Source organism: Xenopus laevis, chromosome 6L, assembly GCF_017654675.1.
Source record: "Xenopus laevis strain J_2021 chromosome 6L, Xenopus_laevis_v10.1, whole genome shotgun sequence".
Taxonomy (NCBI): domain Eukaryota; kingdom Metazoa; phylum Chordata; class Amphibia; order Anura; family Pipidae; genus Xenopus; species Xenopus laevis.
The window spans coordinates 73,161,953-73,178,625 of record NC_054381.1 but is presented as its reverse complement, the minus strand read 5'-3'; the positions used below and the strand labels follow the sequence as shown (position 1 = coordinate 73,178,625).

Below are 16,673 nucleotides of genomic sequence, written 5' to 3'. Positions count from 1 at the left end.
CCCAATGTTAGCCTATGGGGAAGGTCCCCATAGGCTTGGCTAAGTTTTTTTGGTCGAAGGATAATCCTTCGCTCGTTGGATTAAAAACCTTCGAACCGTTCGATTCGAAGGCTTTAATTGTTCGATCGAACGATTATTCCTTCGATCGTTCGATCGAACTATTTGCGCAAAATCCTTCGACTTCGATATTCGAAGTCGAAGGATTTTCATTCCCAGTCGAATATCGAGGGTTAATTAACCCTCGATATTCGACCCTTGATGCATCTGCCCCTAAGTGTTAGAGTTTTGTATACCTCGGATGAACTCACAACTTAAATGGTATCTTATTTAAGAAAAAACTTGAATGGCAAAAACCCAATTCTGGGAGTTCAAGTCCCGAAACCCCAAAACTCAAATTGATTGAGCTTTAACATCTTCATATGGTTCAAGGAACCTTTGCCTTTGACTTTTAGATTATTTTAATTTCAGATTCCAGGTATTTCCAGGGTCTGGGTATAATAAATCCAAAAAAAACAACTCAAAAACTAAAATTTTTGTGGAAAACACAACTTGAACCATAAATTGTATTAAAATGTAAAAGAATACTTTTGGGTGTAGTCTGTCTAAAATTATTTAGACATACAAAATCAACCTACTTTTGTTTGCAAATGTTTAGAATGAGGTAGGTCAATAAATGTGAAACTTCAGAAATTGTGATAGGAGCTATGGGGAATGATGAGGCAAGGATATTCATATCCATTTCTGCTTTAGCTGTTTTTTATAAAGTTTAGACATCTCAACTGCACAGTTGTAGGATTATGACATCTGTTGGATTTATTTAAAAATTACAAATATATCTGCCTCAGGTGGATTGTAAAGTTATGTTGTGTAAAACAGCTAGCAAAAATACTGCATGTCTGTCCAATTTCCAAAGCTCTACTGTGTCTGGTGTATGAAAAGGAAACTAGCAGATGCTTGATTGACAGAATATATCTATTGCAGACTTACTTTCAGAAGAATCCCCATTGGTTTCCAGCCTCAAGAGCTGAATTATGATTAGCACGTTAGGTATTTATCTGTAGTTTCCAAAAACTGCCACTGTGGCCATTACATATTTTCAGCATTGCAACAGCAATACATTTAATGGGTGAGTAACTAATATATTATTTTTAATATTTATGGTCATTATTGCTACATTTTCTGGTTAACCTGCTGCAGAAATTCCTCTTACTACTTTATATACCAATTAAAGGAAAACTATATTCACTACAAATAATACTTAACAAAGAGATAATTTATATAATTTTAAGTGAACTATTAATGAATATTTCCAAACTGGAATATAGATATCAGTTTTTAATATTTTACCTTGAGTAATCATTTTGTGATATTCTCTGTGCTCATCACCTGACCAGAAATAATGCAACTGTAACAGGAAGAAGTGTAAGGGTAAAAAACAGAACTTTGTCCATTAATTAGCTCATGTGACCAAACATGTATGTATGTTTGGTTTGTGAATCATATGATCCCAGGGTGCGGTCATTAGTTCTTAAAATGGGAATTGTCTATTTAGGATAAGCCAATGGCACATACGACTAAAAAATATAATTTTCTGAAAATGGTTTAGTTAGATGAAGCAGGGTTTTACATATGAACTGTTTTATGCAATATATGTTTATAGAGGCCTATATTGTTCAGTGGTATAATTTTTCTTTAATAAAAATCTGAAGATAAAAGTATTTTTCTTTTATTCAACAACATATTGTGATTTTGTCCGAACAAGAGAAAAAATAAACAATCAATCAACTTAAAGAAGGGATTACTGTTCTTTTTGTCAACTGACTCTGTGGAAGTAGCAGGTCTGATGGACTTCTTCTTCATGGCAAATAGACATGATGAGAATAGCAATGGAAAAGCTTAGCAAAAGGCTTGTATGGGACTCATGTGTGATATATTATATGCTCACTTTTTAATCCTGTAGTGAGAATGAATTTAGCAATACCAAGCATAGGCTTGTGGTATGGTTTCTTCCTTACTGAATAGGCCATCATAGCATCATGTCTACTGACAGATAGGGCTTAATGCAGCATGTAGAGCAGGATAGATTCAAAGTTGCTGTTCTTGATCCATATGTTTCTGATTTTGGTTAGCCCTTTGTTTTAGGCGTATGGTTGAACATAAGGCCACGCACACTTACAGTTGTTGAAACAGTATTAGTTAGATTACTTTACCATGGGGTCTACCACTCGCTTAATTTTTGTTATGAAAAACTTTTAAATGGAACTAATCTCATATATAATTTATAAACAACAGCTATTGGTACTTTACAAGTATTTGTGATTGCCTAAAGTTTGAAGTGATATATTTCTGCATGTGTAATACTGTGTATTACCATGCAGCATGGCATAGATCAATATGTAACCAGAAAGATGTACATTTTTAAGTTCTGTATGGTCCTGGACATCTGGCACCAATGATTTTAAGATCTGTGGCAGTTCTTTAACTTTTTACAAAGCAACAGAACCGTCATATTGAATAATTACTCTTTTACATTTATCCTAAGAATATGCACTAGTAGTGAGATATTGAATAAAGTAAAAACTCATAGCTTATTTCCTCAGAACTGCTGACTACAGTGATTCATTTAGATAAGATACTTTCCTCTGCTCATCATTTTAATCTGTGTTTTATTCAAGAGATCTCATAAACATTAAAAATTCTGAACCCTGCAGAGATTTGGTGCCAGCAAGATTATTATCTATATATTTGGTAGTTCAATAAATAAGGCATTCTGTCCTGCCCAAGTGTTTAAATCTCAGTCTGGATCCCCTAAAAGCAATAAAAAGCAAACCATGATCTTCTATTCAAAATTTAGATAGCAATTTTGATGGTAAATTTTATAAACTTATCAGATATGAAGTGATTATTCTGCTCTTTATGCTTAAAAACTGGGCATATTGAAGCATATTATACAACAATGTTTGCAGTAAAAGACATGAGAAAAAAGATCTTCTAGCTGATTTTAGCATCTTCTTTCTTTAGCTTATGGTCCCACCTCATATCTTTGAAATAATGGCTTATAACATGGATGACAAGGAAGATGAACTCCGGGGTGACTTCTAATATACTCATATTTTGCAACAGGAGGTGATTTATGTTTTAGGGACCTTAATTGAATTAGCTGTGGGGCCCAGTAACATCAAGTTATGCTACTAGACTCAACTTCTGGTGGGCATAGACATGCAAATGTCCAGGTTATTCTTTTAAAGAGCCAGCCAAAAGGTTAGGTATTGTCAGATTTGGCCTGCCTTAATGCAGGAACATGATTAGTGGGCCAGTTGTATTTATTTAGAGGGGCTGAGCTTGATGGATTTTTTCAACCCAGATTAACAATATACCGTATATACTCGAGTATATATATTTTACCTCCAAAAACTGGGAAAGCTTATTGACTCGAGTATAAACCGAGGGTGAGAAATGCAGCAGCTTCTGGTAAGTTTCAATCAAAAAATTGAGGGTTTCTGCTCCCATTGGAGGTGCCGGGGTCTCGTTTTTGGACCATTCTTGGACGCCGGCGAATATTCTTGGAGACTATTCTTGGACGCCGGCGACTATTCTTAGGCGACCGTTTTTGCGCTTGACCCAAGTATAAGCCGAGGTAGAGTTTTTCAGCATATTTTGGGGGCTGAAAAACTCGGCTTATACTTGAGTATATACGGTAGCTATAAATAGACTTTTTACTATCATTCTTCTTTGAATGGCTGCCCTAATGGCTACACAGCAGCTTTTTTATGTAAATTATAGATGTGTGTCTACAGCAATCACATGATTTTTACCAGTGCAGGGCAACACTACAATATATTTAATTACTTCAACATATACAGGTATGGGATTCATAATCCAGAAACCAGTTATCCGAAGTTGCGCTCAGGGAGGCGAATGGTAGCGAATTTGTGCTAGCGTTAATTCGTCAAGCAAAGCGAAGTTACGCTAGCGATGCCTAATTTGCATACTGCGCCAAGTTAAAGTTGAATGGACATATATGTAGCAGCAAATACATTACACTACACAAGCCTGGGAAACCTTCATAAAATAAAATAGAGTTGTTATTTTGCCCTACACATGTGCCCACTGTATAGTTTAGGTGCCATATGTTAGGAAATGTAGGGGGGAAAAAGGGTACCCCCAAAAAAAGTACGATCTTTTTCAGCCTATCACCCTTAAAAAAGGAAAAGACGCCAGCGTTTTTTGGGACAAAAATTACAACTTTTTTTGAAGCAAGCCCTATCTACTCTATTGCACTTCGCCTGGTCTCAGTTGGCGAAGGCAAGTCTGGCGCAAGAGTTAACGTTCATGAAAATCCGCAAGTTAGTGAAATAGCGTAGTTACGTCCCTTCGCCATAGCGCAACTTCGCCTTGCGTAAGGGTGCGAAGTAGCGTTAGAGTAGGTCCACTTCGCTAGCGAATTTACGCCAGCGCCTGTTAGTAAATCGGCTAAGTAACGAAATGATGTCATGCTGGCGAATTTGCGCCAGCGTTAGTCACTTCGCCCTTTAGTGAATCTGCCCCCTAGACTCTATTTTATCTAAATAATCCAAATTTTGAACAAAAAAATTATTTCCTTTTTTTCTTTAATAATAAAAAAGTACCTTGATCCAAACTAAGATATAATTCATCCTTACTGGAAGCAAAAGCAACCTATTGGGTTTAATATTTACTTTAGACTTTTAAGGTATGAAGATCCAAATTATGGAAAGATCTATTATCCAGAAAACCCCCAGGTTCTGAGCATTCTGGATAACAGGTCCCATACCTGTACATTTCGTTTTTGGTGTTACTGTTCTTTTAAGGTCAATAAGACTAAGGTCTTCACCTATAGCACTACCTTTAACCCGGCAACAGAATAACAGTTTGTAGCTTAATGATGCATTTGTAATTTTGCAGTTTTATGTTGAATTGTACCTAGGCAGACAGGCTTGTAGATTGCATGGCAGAGGTCCAGTAACTGGTCGATTCTTAGCACTGCAGAAAGAAGTATTAACTTGAACACGCATGTCTTTGTAACACCCTTCCTTAGTGTTCATGTGGCCTGCAATAAGAGAATAAGTATTAAAGTGTGCAGCCATGCTTGCAATCTAGAATAATGACCCCACTAAAAACAATTTTTAAAGGAAAACCTCACAAGTTTCTCATAGACAACATTTAGACCATGCCTATTTTTAACATCACTACTGAAATTACAGTTAGGGTTACAGTTCTGCAAAGGTTACTCTATTACACTGGTCCATAGTTAACGCTATAAACACATAGAATAGATGACCTGGAACCTCGTTTCAGTGCAAAAAGAGAAGAGCTTTTTGGCCCTTTTAGCATCTGCTCTTAGCAAATATAGAGCCTCTCTAGAATTGCATAGAGAAACACTGAAAACATTACATTTTCATAACCTGGAGAGCCTAGCATTATTTTACAAATGTTTATGGACTCTGGGAAAAAGTAATGCCCTGTTATGTAACTTTATTTGAGTGGACCCCTATGTACCAGCTGTACATTCCTGTCATAGCAAACAAGAAACCTGTGGCACAGCTGATGCGATTGATTCAGTGATCAGTGTTTATTCAGCTCACAAAACAAAGCAGCAACGTTTGGGCCTCTGCTGGGCTCTTTATCAAGCCTTAATCTTATCTATCAAGCTGTACATTCCTGTCATGTCCTTGGCTGCATGAACTAACCCCACGTGTGCCTGCTGTGGTGAAAGACAAAGGACAGGGCAAGGTTGAACCATAGAGCAGACCCTGCACTGTCCAGGCCACCCATCTTCCCTGGCCTCCCCTGCAGTTGTGGGGTCTGCTGTGTGATAGTTACATCACGGCTTAGGTCTTGTCTCTAGCATAACCTCATCCAGGCCCTGCATTTGGTTGTACAGTATATGGTTCTTTCTCCAGTTTAGTTATAACTTTCCCATGCAAGTACAGGCACAAATGAAAAAACTTATTTATATGAAAAATGAATCATGGGATTCCATTATAAGGGCAGCGAAGTATTCCTAAATCCTAATTATAAAGAGTTTTATGTAAAGCATAAGTATCATCGTGAATTACACGGGTTGTAATATTCTCCATGGCATACTTGTGGCTTGTTATTTTTTTCTATAGTGTGGCTTTATTAATTTAAGAACATGTAAAATAGTAATCTTATGAACTGACATAATAAAAAATGTTGCAGTCTTTATGAAAGAACCCTGTAAGAGTAAATGACATATAGGTACAACACTTATGTGGTACCTATGATGTGATTTTTTTTATTGTCAACATAGAATTTTTTTATGGTGGGGAGATTGACATTGCCACTCTGCAGAGAGTGTAACATATCTCTCTCATTGTCCATTCTGCCTTACCTATTGTTCAAGTGGCAGTATTGTTTTTGGACCCTTTAGGGCTTAATTGTTACTAAATTGTTGCATTCTTCTTTTTATATAACCATATGAAATAGATTTATCAATACTGGATACTTACAATGGTATTTAGTATATATCATAACAGTTTCAATTTGCCTTTAATTAAGCACCTTGTTTTCCCCCATTTTTATACTTAGACAGACCTCCACATTGGGATGTACCTTCGGCTCTTTAAGGTTCAGCAAAATTTGCTTTGCAGTATCAGGTACAGTTTCTGTCTAGGAAGGTGCCAGGAGCCAAAAGAAAGTTTACAGAGAGGGTGCAACCAGAGGGGTGCAACCAGACTTAAATAAGTCATGAATAACATATCCCTTACATACAACATTTTTTTGACAAATGCTAATTTCGTTTCAGACAGTAAAAAAAAGTCTCCAAAACAGAAGGAGTTGATAGTGGATAAGACCTCTGGCACCTACAGAGTTTAGTGAAATAGCAAGATCAGTTGGCAATGTTCCAACTCCAGTGCAACATTTTATAGATACTGGAGAGGAGACACATAATTCTTCTTTATAGCCTGTACCACATCATGTAACATTACTGTGAACACAACAACACTTTGCATATTCCCATATTTTTCTACCTGTTTATACAGTATAGTGGAAAATATATTTTCTTGATGGTATTACAAGGCAACATGATTGATCAAAATCTTTAGCTAACTATATAATGTAATGAAAAAAAAAAAACTTTATACCAGCATACGGTGCCATACTACAATTTCAACTGGTATTATGTTTAAACTTATTAAAGCATTATTATTTCATAATAGTGTGGTACCTGAAAAAAATGAAAACCTTGTGGATAATTTAAAATAGCTTTGCACAATTCTAGTAACCAACAGCAACAAGCCAACAGTTAGCATTTAAAGATCAGATATTTGCGAGCAAACAAATAATTGGTTGTTTATGATTATTTAATATATCAAACTGTATGAGCATTAATGCATTATTCTTACATTACATTATTCTTAATTAAAAATGCAATTTGCAGGGCAATTGTGCTACATAAGATAAATATGTTTTTCTTAGTTTACTTTTAGGGGCCGATTTCTCAAAGTGTGAAATTTTTAGAGGTGCATTTATCAATGGGTGAGCGTGCACCATTTTAAAAAAAATGCTATTGAAATGAATAGAGAGTGGTGAAATGTTACTGTGGTGAGCTCTAATTTCACACCTTCGATTTTCGACCCTCAAAGTAAAATCCCTCGAAGTCGAAAGGATTTACCGCAAATGCTTTGATCGAACGATTGAAGGAAAAATTGTTTGATCGAACGATTAAATCCTTCGAATCGAACGATCGATCGATCAAAGGATTTTCAATCAAAAAAAGCTTAGAAAGCTTATGGGGAAGGTCCCCATAGGCTAACATTGGTGCTCGGTAGGTTTTAGGTGGCAAAGTAGGTAGTCAAAGTTTCTTTTAAAGAGACAGTACTTCGAATAATCAAATGATTTTTAGTTCGAATCGTTCAATTCGAAGTCGTAGTCGAAGGTCGAAGTAACCAATTCGATGGTCGAAGTAGCCAAAAAAAACTTCGAAATTCGAAGTATTATCATTCTAATCCTTCACTCGAGCTAAGTAAATGTGCCCCCTAGGCGTATTGCCAGCTCCTCTTTGCCTAGTGTACCCTTACCCTAAGGGGCAGATTTATCAAAATGTTATATTAGCGTTTACCACAGAAAAACTCACCCGCTTTCTTCTAATTTCTATAGGATGAAAGTTAGAGTTTACCATTTGAAAAAGTTGCTTCTAAAAATCCGATAGGAATATTTGGGAAGTGTGTGAGTTTTTCTGTGGTGAGTTCTAACCTCACATTTTGATAAACCTGTCCCTTAGAGGAGAACTAAAGCCCCCAAGATATAACAGCTCCATCAACTGCCCTCTTTAACTCTGTCTCCCCGCACAATATATTACATATATTAGCGCTACTACAGGTATGGGATTCGTTATCTGGAAACCCGTTATTGAGAAGGCTCCGAATTATGGAAAGGTCATCTCTGATAGAATCCATTTTATTCATAAAAGGCCATATGCGATAGACTCCATTTTATCCATAAAATCCACATTTTTTAAAGTGATTTCCTTTTTCTCTGTAATAATAAAACAGTACCTTGTACTTGATCCCAACTACGATATAATAAATACTTATTGGGTTTATTTAACGTATACAGTCATATGAAAAAGTTTGCCGTGAATTGTAGAACGATGTACAGATACACCATCTGCAGCAAGATTTTCTTACAGGTCTTTGGAGGTGATCTTTGGGTTGTCTGTAATCATTCTCACAATCCTCCGCATATGCCGCTCCTGTATTTTTCTTGGCTTGCCAGACCTGGGTTTTACAGCGACTGTGCCTGTGGCCTTCCATTTCCTGATTACATTCCTTACAGTTGAAACTGACAGTTTAAACCTCTGAGATACCTTTTTGTAGCCTTCCCCTAAACCATGATACTGAACAATCTTTGTTTTCAGATCTTTTGAGAGTTGCTTTGAGGATCCCATGCTGTCACTCTTCAGAGGAGAGTCAAACAGAAGCACAACTTGCAATTGGCCATCTTAAATATCTTTTCTCATGATTGGACACACCTGCCTATGAAGTTCAAGGCAGTAATCAGTATTGAGCATTTACATGCATTCAAATTAGCAAAATTACAAGGGTACCAAATTTTTGCACAGCCAGTTTTTCACATTTGATTTAATTTCACTGTTATCTTTTTTTGTTGTGGAGTAACGTATTATGCAGGCTGAGAGGGGTTCCCAAACTTTTTCATATGACTGCAAATAATTTTCTAGTAGACTTAAGGTATAAATATCCAAATTACAGAAAGGTCTGTTATCCGGAGGTCCCAAACATTCTGGATAACAGGTCCCATACCTGTATTGGTAATCCTGGATGTAAGAAGCAAAGCAGCATCGAGGGTTCCCTCTGCACCATCTTCTGTCCATTCATATCCACTTTGGGTCTATTCGCAGTCACTGAGCCTGCAGGCACATGTTGGCTACCCAAAAGTAGATATGAATGGACAGAAGATGGCGCCGAGGGACCACACTTCGCTACTCTGCTTCTTGCACTCAGGATTCCCAATAGGAGCGCTAATATAGGTAATATACTGTTTGGGTAGGGAGATGTAAATGGGTCAGATTGATAGGAGTTGAGGGGCTGTTATTAAAGGTGAACTAAACCCCTCAGAGATATGTCTGGCTGTTACAATATGATTACATAATATAGAAGACAATTGTGTTATAACTTTGGCATGATTGTGTGACAGTTGGTCCTAATTAATACAGATCATGACAGGAATACCTTTTGGCTTTTGGTGTTTGTTAAAGAAAGGTAATTCTTGCTACTTGATCTACATTAACTTTAAGTTGAGTTATTTTTTTTTACTCTTGTACATTATAAATCAGCGCCTTTTGTATTCTGTTGATTTTCCTCAGTCTTAAAGGACCAGTAACATAAATTTTTCTTTAAAAGAAATTTGTTATTATACCACGAAAAAAACCAAAACACCAAGACTAATTAAACTTTAAAATCGCACAGCCTTTATTAAGAAATAACTTACCGAAACTCCGCTTGCGCTCCTCTTCAGAAAAGGCGACACGGTGACGATCCATCGTGCGGCGCTTGATTTCTCCTTCCTCCCTTGCTATCTCCTATAAGGAAGGCAGGGAGGAGAAATCGTGCACCACACGATGGATCGCCAGATGGCCTTTTCTGAAGAGGAGCGCAAGCAGAGTTTCAGTAAGTTATTTCTTAATAAAGACTGTGCGATTTTAAAGTTTAATTTGTCTTTTTGTATTTTTTCCGTGGTATACCAACAACATTTTTAAAATATGTTTTTGATGTTACTGGTCCTTTAATGGGGTAGGTTTATCACAGAAAAACTCACTTGCTATTCAATGGTATGGGATTTTTAGAATCATATTTATTAATGGGTGAACATTAGAGTTCACTATTTAATAGATACAATTCTAAAAATCCCATAGAAATAAATAGAAAGTGTGTGAGATTTTCTCTGGTGAGCTGTAATCTCATATTTTGATACATTAGCCCCATAGATTTTATGAAGGTTATAAAAACAAAGCATGGATTTTGGAGCATTCAACTCTTCCAGATAGTAGATACTCTCCAGATACAGCCTTAGAGACAAGTTCTAGCTGCCAGCCTCAAACTGTTCAGTCATGAGTATAAACTTTACCAAAATGTCAGAACACAGATTTACATGGGAATGCAGTAAATAGTTTGAGCAATATCAAAAAATAAAATAGTTCTTTAGCAAGTTAAAGTCTATTTATTATTCACATTGCCAGACTTGGGTTCTAACTAATTCTAACTAATACATAGGGTATCTTCTCACTCTAAAGCTGGCCATATTCGTACGATTTTCAGACCGTGTGTGGAGAGTCCCGACATTTTTCATCCGGAGGAGATCGGTGTTTGGTCGATCGGACAGGTTAAAAGATTTCTGTCGGCTGCGGGTAATATCTCTGCATGTATTGCCAATTGTACGATTTTCAGAGGGAGACTGTCACTAGCTTTGGTCGAACATAATTTTCGTATGATTGCTGTCAGGGGCAGAACATCTGCTGATCTGTTCTTTTGTACTTTATTTGATCGAAATGGTTATTGGCAGGTCGGGAGATGGGGAAGTCTGATCGTACGTTGATTCGTACGATCGGATCTTTGCGTCTTTGGCCAGATTAACACCGGTCCCCTACTGGGATTTGAGGTTGAACACAACAAAATATAGCCTCACAGAGGCTGTGTCATTTAAAGTGCTCTTCTTTAGGCAAAAACACAAAAAGGCAGATCCCTCTCTCTGCGCCTAGCTCAATCTAAGACTCCCTCTCTCTGGCTGATCTAGCCTGCTAATTATTCCCGAGGTGAGACTTCCTTGGGAATTAACGCCCTTAGAACTGCCGTACATATAGGAGCAAGAGATGAATCTAGGGAAAATACACCTCCCTACAAACTATGAAGATTTTTAGTCATCCAGGTCATGGTATATCTAGTATAAGTAATTCTAAAACAACTGGACTTGATAAGTAATCATTGACGTTTCACTACTCATCCGAGCAGCAAACTGAAGAAGCTGCTAGGATGAGTAGTGAAAGGTTTTCAATGATTACTCAGCAAGTATAGTTGTTTAGAATTACTTATATACTCTCTTCAAACTGTTTAGCAGTTACCAAAAGAAAAATACTTTAGCAAACGTAGAGTATTTGGGCTAGTTTATACTCTTTCAGCATTAACCAAGCATACACAAGACAGAGTCATTTTGGTGACTCAGAAACATATACAGTTATTAGTGACACATTTTATTTTATTTAGAGCAAACAGAAATGTTTTAAGACTTTCAGGTGTTTCAAAATGCAAAAAAACCCCCTATTTACATATAATTTTCACTTTAGTCTACACCGTTGAGACTTTGCCACATTTCTATAAAAACTATTTCTTTGTAAAATACCTTCACATATTGAGCACAATAAACTAAATGAAGATTTGTTCAGGCATTAAATAAAAACTGGCTAAGCACAACAGAGCAGATAAAAATACAAGACTGCTTTCCAAGGAAAATGTGTTTACATGTGTAGTATAGAGGTAAATAATATGGTGGTTAGAAACAATATTCATGGTACTGGACCTGACAATTTTCCTTTTGCTGGAGCACCTGCTCCCTATGTTCTTGCTTTGTACAGAACTGGGCTAGCAGGGGGTAGCCAAATGAATTGTAAATATAAATATTGCTCTATAGAATACTGTTTCTTTGTGTGCAATTTGTATCTTTGAATGGATAATTTTTGAGGTTGAAGTTGAGTGACCCCAAGAATATTTACCCATATGCATTTCCCCTGGCATTCCCTTGTGTGCTTTACTCCACAAAGAGCCAATTTTCCAATATGCAGGATCTGTACTGGTTACATGCTGAACACAAGCTGTCCTAGTAACATTAGAAACCTAATGGACAATTTGAGAAGCTTACATATCCAGCTGTTAAGGAGTAATTTGAGCTTCATAAATTAGCCATGAAAAACTTTTGGGACTCCAGCTGTTGTAAATGACGACTTTTGTCTGCCTTAGCCTGATGCCTTTGGGTTGTAATTCACATCACTAAGGAGCCTTTCGTTTGTTATCTCAGTCATAGATTTAGAAATTTCCTAAAGATTTCCTTCAGTTTGGACAAATCAACTGCAATCTGATAGAATCACAACACATTCTGTTAAAACTGTTCCAAGGTACATACATCCTGTTATGGTCAGACAGTATGGGCAGAACTGGCCAAACTGCCTAAACAAATATAGAGTAGTATGGCACACTATAGCCAAAGAAAATGACAGCACATTAGTTAAGTAAATTAGTTAATATTACAAACAGATGCAGTTTATTTTGTCTGCCTTTCCCAGGACTCTGATAAATAATCTGATAGGCTGCCAGAGCCTATCAGAAAGCAAATTACTATTATATAATATTATATATATTATATAATACAAATTAATAATACTAATACTATACTTTAATACTATACTATACTAATAATACTATTATATACAGGTAATATATACCCGAGTCTCATATCTTAAAACCGTACATGCAGAACAGATTATTTCACTAACTAACTAGTGGCTCTTCAATCCAGTCCACATTAGCCACCTCCTTCAAAGTAAGCCTCAGTTTGCCATAAAGTTCCATAGTAGAATATTCAAAATCCTATTTTATCACATTAATCAAGCAAAATGAACTTTAATTACACTATATAAATTTGAATCTTGATTCCTTCAGTCTGGGATTTCAAAATTATAGCAAGTAGGCAGCAGCCATTTTGTGGACAATGTTATTAAGGCAAGCCTTGTATCATCTCAGAATCTTGTTTGTGCACCAGAATGGGGGCCTCCTTTTGCTTGTCTCTTTGACACTTAGGGGCAAATTTATCAAGGGTCGAATTGAAAATTTGAATTTTTAATTTCAAATTTCGAGTTTATTTTAGTGTAATTCGACTAGGGAATAGTCCAAATTTGATTTGAGTTTAAAAAAATTTACTGTCCGCTTTAAGAATTCAAATACGACTAATCGCCATCTAAAACCTGCCGAATTGGTGGTTTAGCCTATGGAGGACCTCCTACAATCAATTTGGATTGGTGGACTTTTGAAAAAAAACTTTTTTTTTTGAATTTTTTGTTTAATTTTTTTTTTTTGGTGAAAAAATTTGAATCGAATTTGATTCGAGTTTGCAGCTCGATCCTATTCACCTAAATATAAATAGATTTTTTAAATAAATTTCGATTGGTCATTTTTTTTTATAATTTCGAGTTTATGGGAGTTTTTAGAAACGCGAAATTCAACCCTTGAAAAATCTGCCCCTTAGCTCTTAATATTTGAGAAAAACACAATCTCTGACACCAAAAAGACAAATAGAACAGTCCTTGGATCAGCTAAGTGTTGATTTCAGTAACTTTGCATTAGTTCATATCCTAAAAAATAATGTGTCATACTGGAATTACTGTTTTTTCCTTTATACTTTTTGTTTTCTCTCCTATTTATCATCCTTTCTCTGTTTTTCTTGCCCTCGTTCTGTATCTGTTGCTTGCTTTCAGCTTTATCACTCTTCATTATCAAAAACAAGTCAGGTCTTCGAGAATCTGGATATATTGACTGAAAATATATTACTATAAATACATTATCTTTTCTTGGACAACATATCCTACATATACATTTTTAAAAACGTTTCTTTCTTAGATATAAGTGCATAAATTATAATAATCGTTATTTTATTGCCAAGCAGTTATCTCATTAACTAATACTGCACTTAAAATGTTTGACTTCACTGAGACATTTTCATCCGTCCTGGAATCTGTCCATTATTTTATTTTACTATGTCCACTCCACACCACTTGTGATACCCTGTAAAAACCATAAAACTATCAACTCCTTTAACTAGATTGTCATGGTAACCATACAATCTTTTATTTTGGCAACCATAACAGCACTGTTGGGAAAGTAATACAGACATTAATTTAATAGCCCTTAGATGTCTCTGTGGTATGTCAGAGCTCTACGACATGCATGCTGTAAGGTAATGGATTTCCAAGTCATTTTATTGCTATGCAGTAAGAAAAACTATGGTGTGTTAACATATTGAACAATGTACCCATATGCATGTACACAAAATGCTAAAATACTGTACGTTAATAATTGTATGCCAGATGAATTAATGCATTCATTTATTGATATCTGGATGTAAATTCTTTTCATGTCCACTAATTTATTTATCTGTGTTTTAACAATAAACCATGGTTGGAGACTCAAATGTCAGGAAAACATTTAACACACTCTTTTTTGTGATGTAGACAGTGATTTCTGTCAGTTACTATCTATTCTTTATTTTCTACACCTTGACATTCAAAATGTTGCCTGTTTTCCAGGGTTACTGACAGAATAGCCAAAAAAATTATTGATCTAGCTGCTACTCTATTTTTTGTTGTTGTTATGAATATTTTTTAACATTTATTTTTTTTATTCAGATCCTCTCCTATTCATTTTCCAGTCACCAATTCAAGTCACTGCTTGGAAAGGTTGGACCCCAGCAATCAGATAACAGTCTAAAGTCAATACTGGAGAGCTATATTACAATATAGTATTAAAATAAACTGTAACAAACAAAATAACATACAAACCACAAAGAGGTTACATAAACATACTAAAAGTGAAATGTTCCTTTAACCTTACATAATTAAATAATGCAACAAAATTCTAAGGTAAATTGACATGTTAACTATAAAAAAAGCAATTCCTGTTACCTTGTGTTAAGAAGACAAATTTTATCATTTGCCACTATATGACTTTCAACTACATACAGCAGAACTTTACATTTAAAAACTTAAAATAGCTTATAATGTGACATACAATAGACTGTGAGACTCATTTATAAACTTTGTGAAGGGCAGAATGGTTCACACAGTGAATATATTTCTTGCACATGATTGCATTTATAAAGCTGGTGTAGAGAAGAGTGGTGTATTTAATGTGCAAACAGAATTGTGATTTCCTTTTTGCATTTTGAATGTCCATAAGAGGTTTTTAAATATGGTAAAAATCATAAAATGCGAATAGTTATGTGCACACATTGTATTTGAGTAATGCCATGACTTTGGAGGGGGAGAAAATGTTTGCAAAACAGTTTTGCAAATTGTGAATTTAATGTACTGTCTACACAAAAACCTTGCAAAATGGCTGCACTCATGCAAACATCCGTCTCATTTGTGAGCCATTTGTGAAAATTTGTGCACAATGTGAATTTGCAATAAACGGAAAGACTGGCACAGCAGTACAATATTTTAGCTTTCAGTCAAAAACATGGGCAATACAACCATTTTTCAAATAAATATAAACGTTATAACTTTACCAGTGTTTCTGGTATACCTTACCTCCTCCACAAGAGACAGAACACTCTGATTTAATTATGGCCCATGTATAATTGTGCTTTATAGCTGGCTTTTTGTTACTTTCTGGCTTTGGCATTGAGTATTCCCACACAATTCCTGGGTTTTTACCTTGAAGCAGTATCTAATAGGAGATAAATCAAAGCATTAAAACATATACAGTATTCTTTCTTATGTCAAATGTTATCTATATACTGATTTCTATTATTGCGCATGATTCTATCTCAAGGTCACCCTTTAGTACACTTCAGTAAGTATCTGCTAGACTACAGGTAATGGCTCCATTATTTTGACTAACATATTCTTAAAGTGACTGATATTTATGAGTGATAGACAGGCCTAGGGGTACCTCATCCACAAATCTGGCTCTGGTAATAATCCTTTCCCAAGTTACTGCTTGCAGGCTTTCTCTTGTAAATGTTTCAGCTCTGCCACTGCTTATTGCCACTCAAGGACCAGTCCTAGTGCCACTGTATTACTGTTATACAGTAGGTAGAACTTTTTTCTTTGAACTACCAAAGAAAGAAAGTAAAGTCACATAGAAGGAACTTGTGTTCCCTTACTGGCTGCATTTCTTCAATATAGATTATCCTTGCAGCCACTAGAGGAGGTAAGCACTTCTGCCCAGTAACTCATGTAAGTGCATGTGCAGAAATTGAAATTGTAAAGAGCATGATGTGCAAAGGGGTTAGTGGGTGAATGAATGGAATATTAGGAAGGGAAATACAAGTCAAGGGTAAATTACATATAATAAGGGAACAGTATTAAAGTGGGATGAAAGAAGAAAAGGTGGAGAAGAGTGGTA

The 16,673-nt window shown here is 35.8% G+C and overlaps 1 protein-coding gene across 1 annotated transcript in view; it reads right to left on the bottom strand.

The window, feature by feature from the left end:
• adamts16.L (ADAM metallopeptidase with thrombospondin type 1 motif 16 L homeolog) overlaps nucleotides 1–16,673 on the bottom strand; it is a 152,382-nt gene that overhangs the window by 24,569 nt on the left and 111,140 nt on the right. Inside the window, exons 17-18 of the mRNA XM_018266846.2 lie at nucleotides 15,854–15,992; nucleotides 4,942–5,068 (exon numbers count right to left, since the gene is read on the bottom strand). Of these exons, the coding sequence (XP_018122335.1) occupies nucleotides 4,942–5,068; nucleotides 15,854–15,992 (266 nt within the window). The remainder of the gene's footprint in view (nucleotides 1–4,941; nucleotides 5,069–15,853; nucleotides 15,993–16,673) is intronic.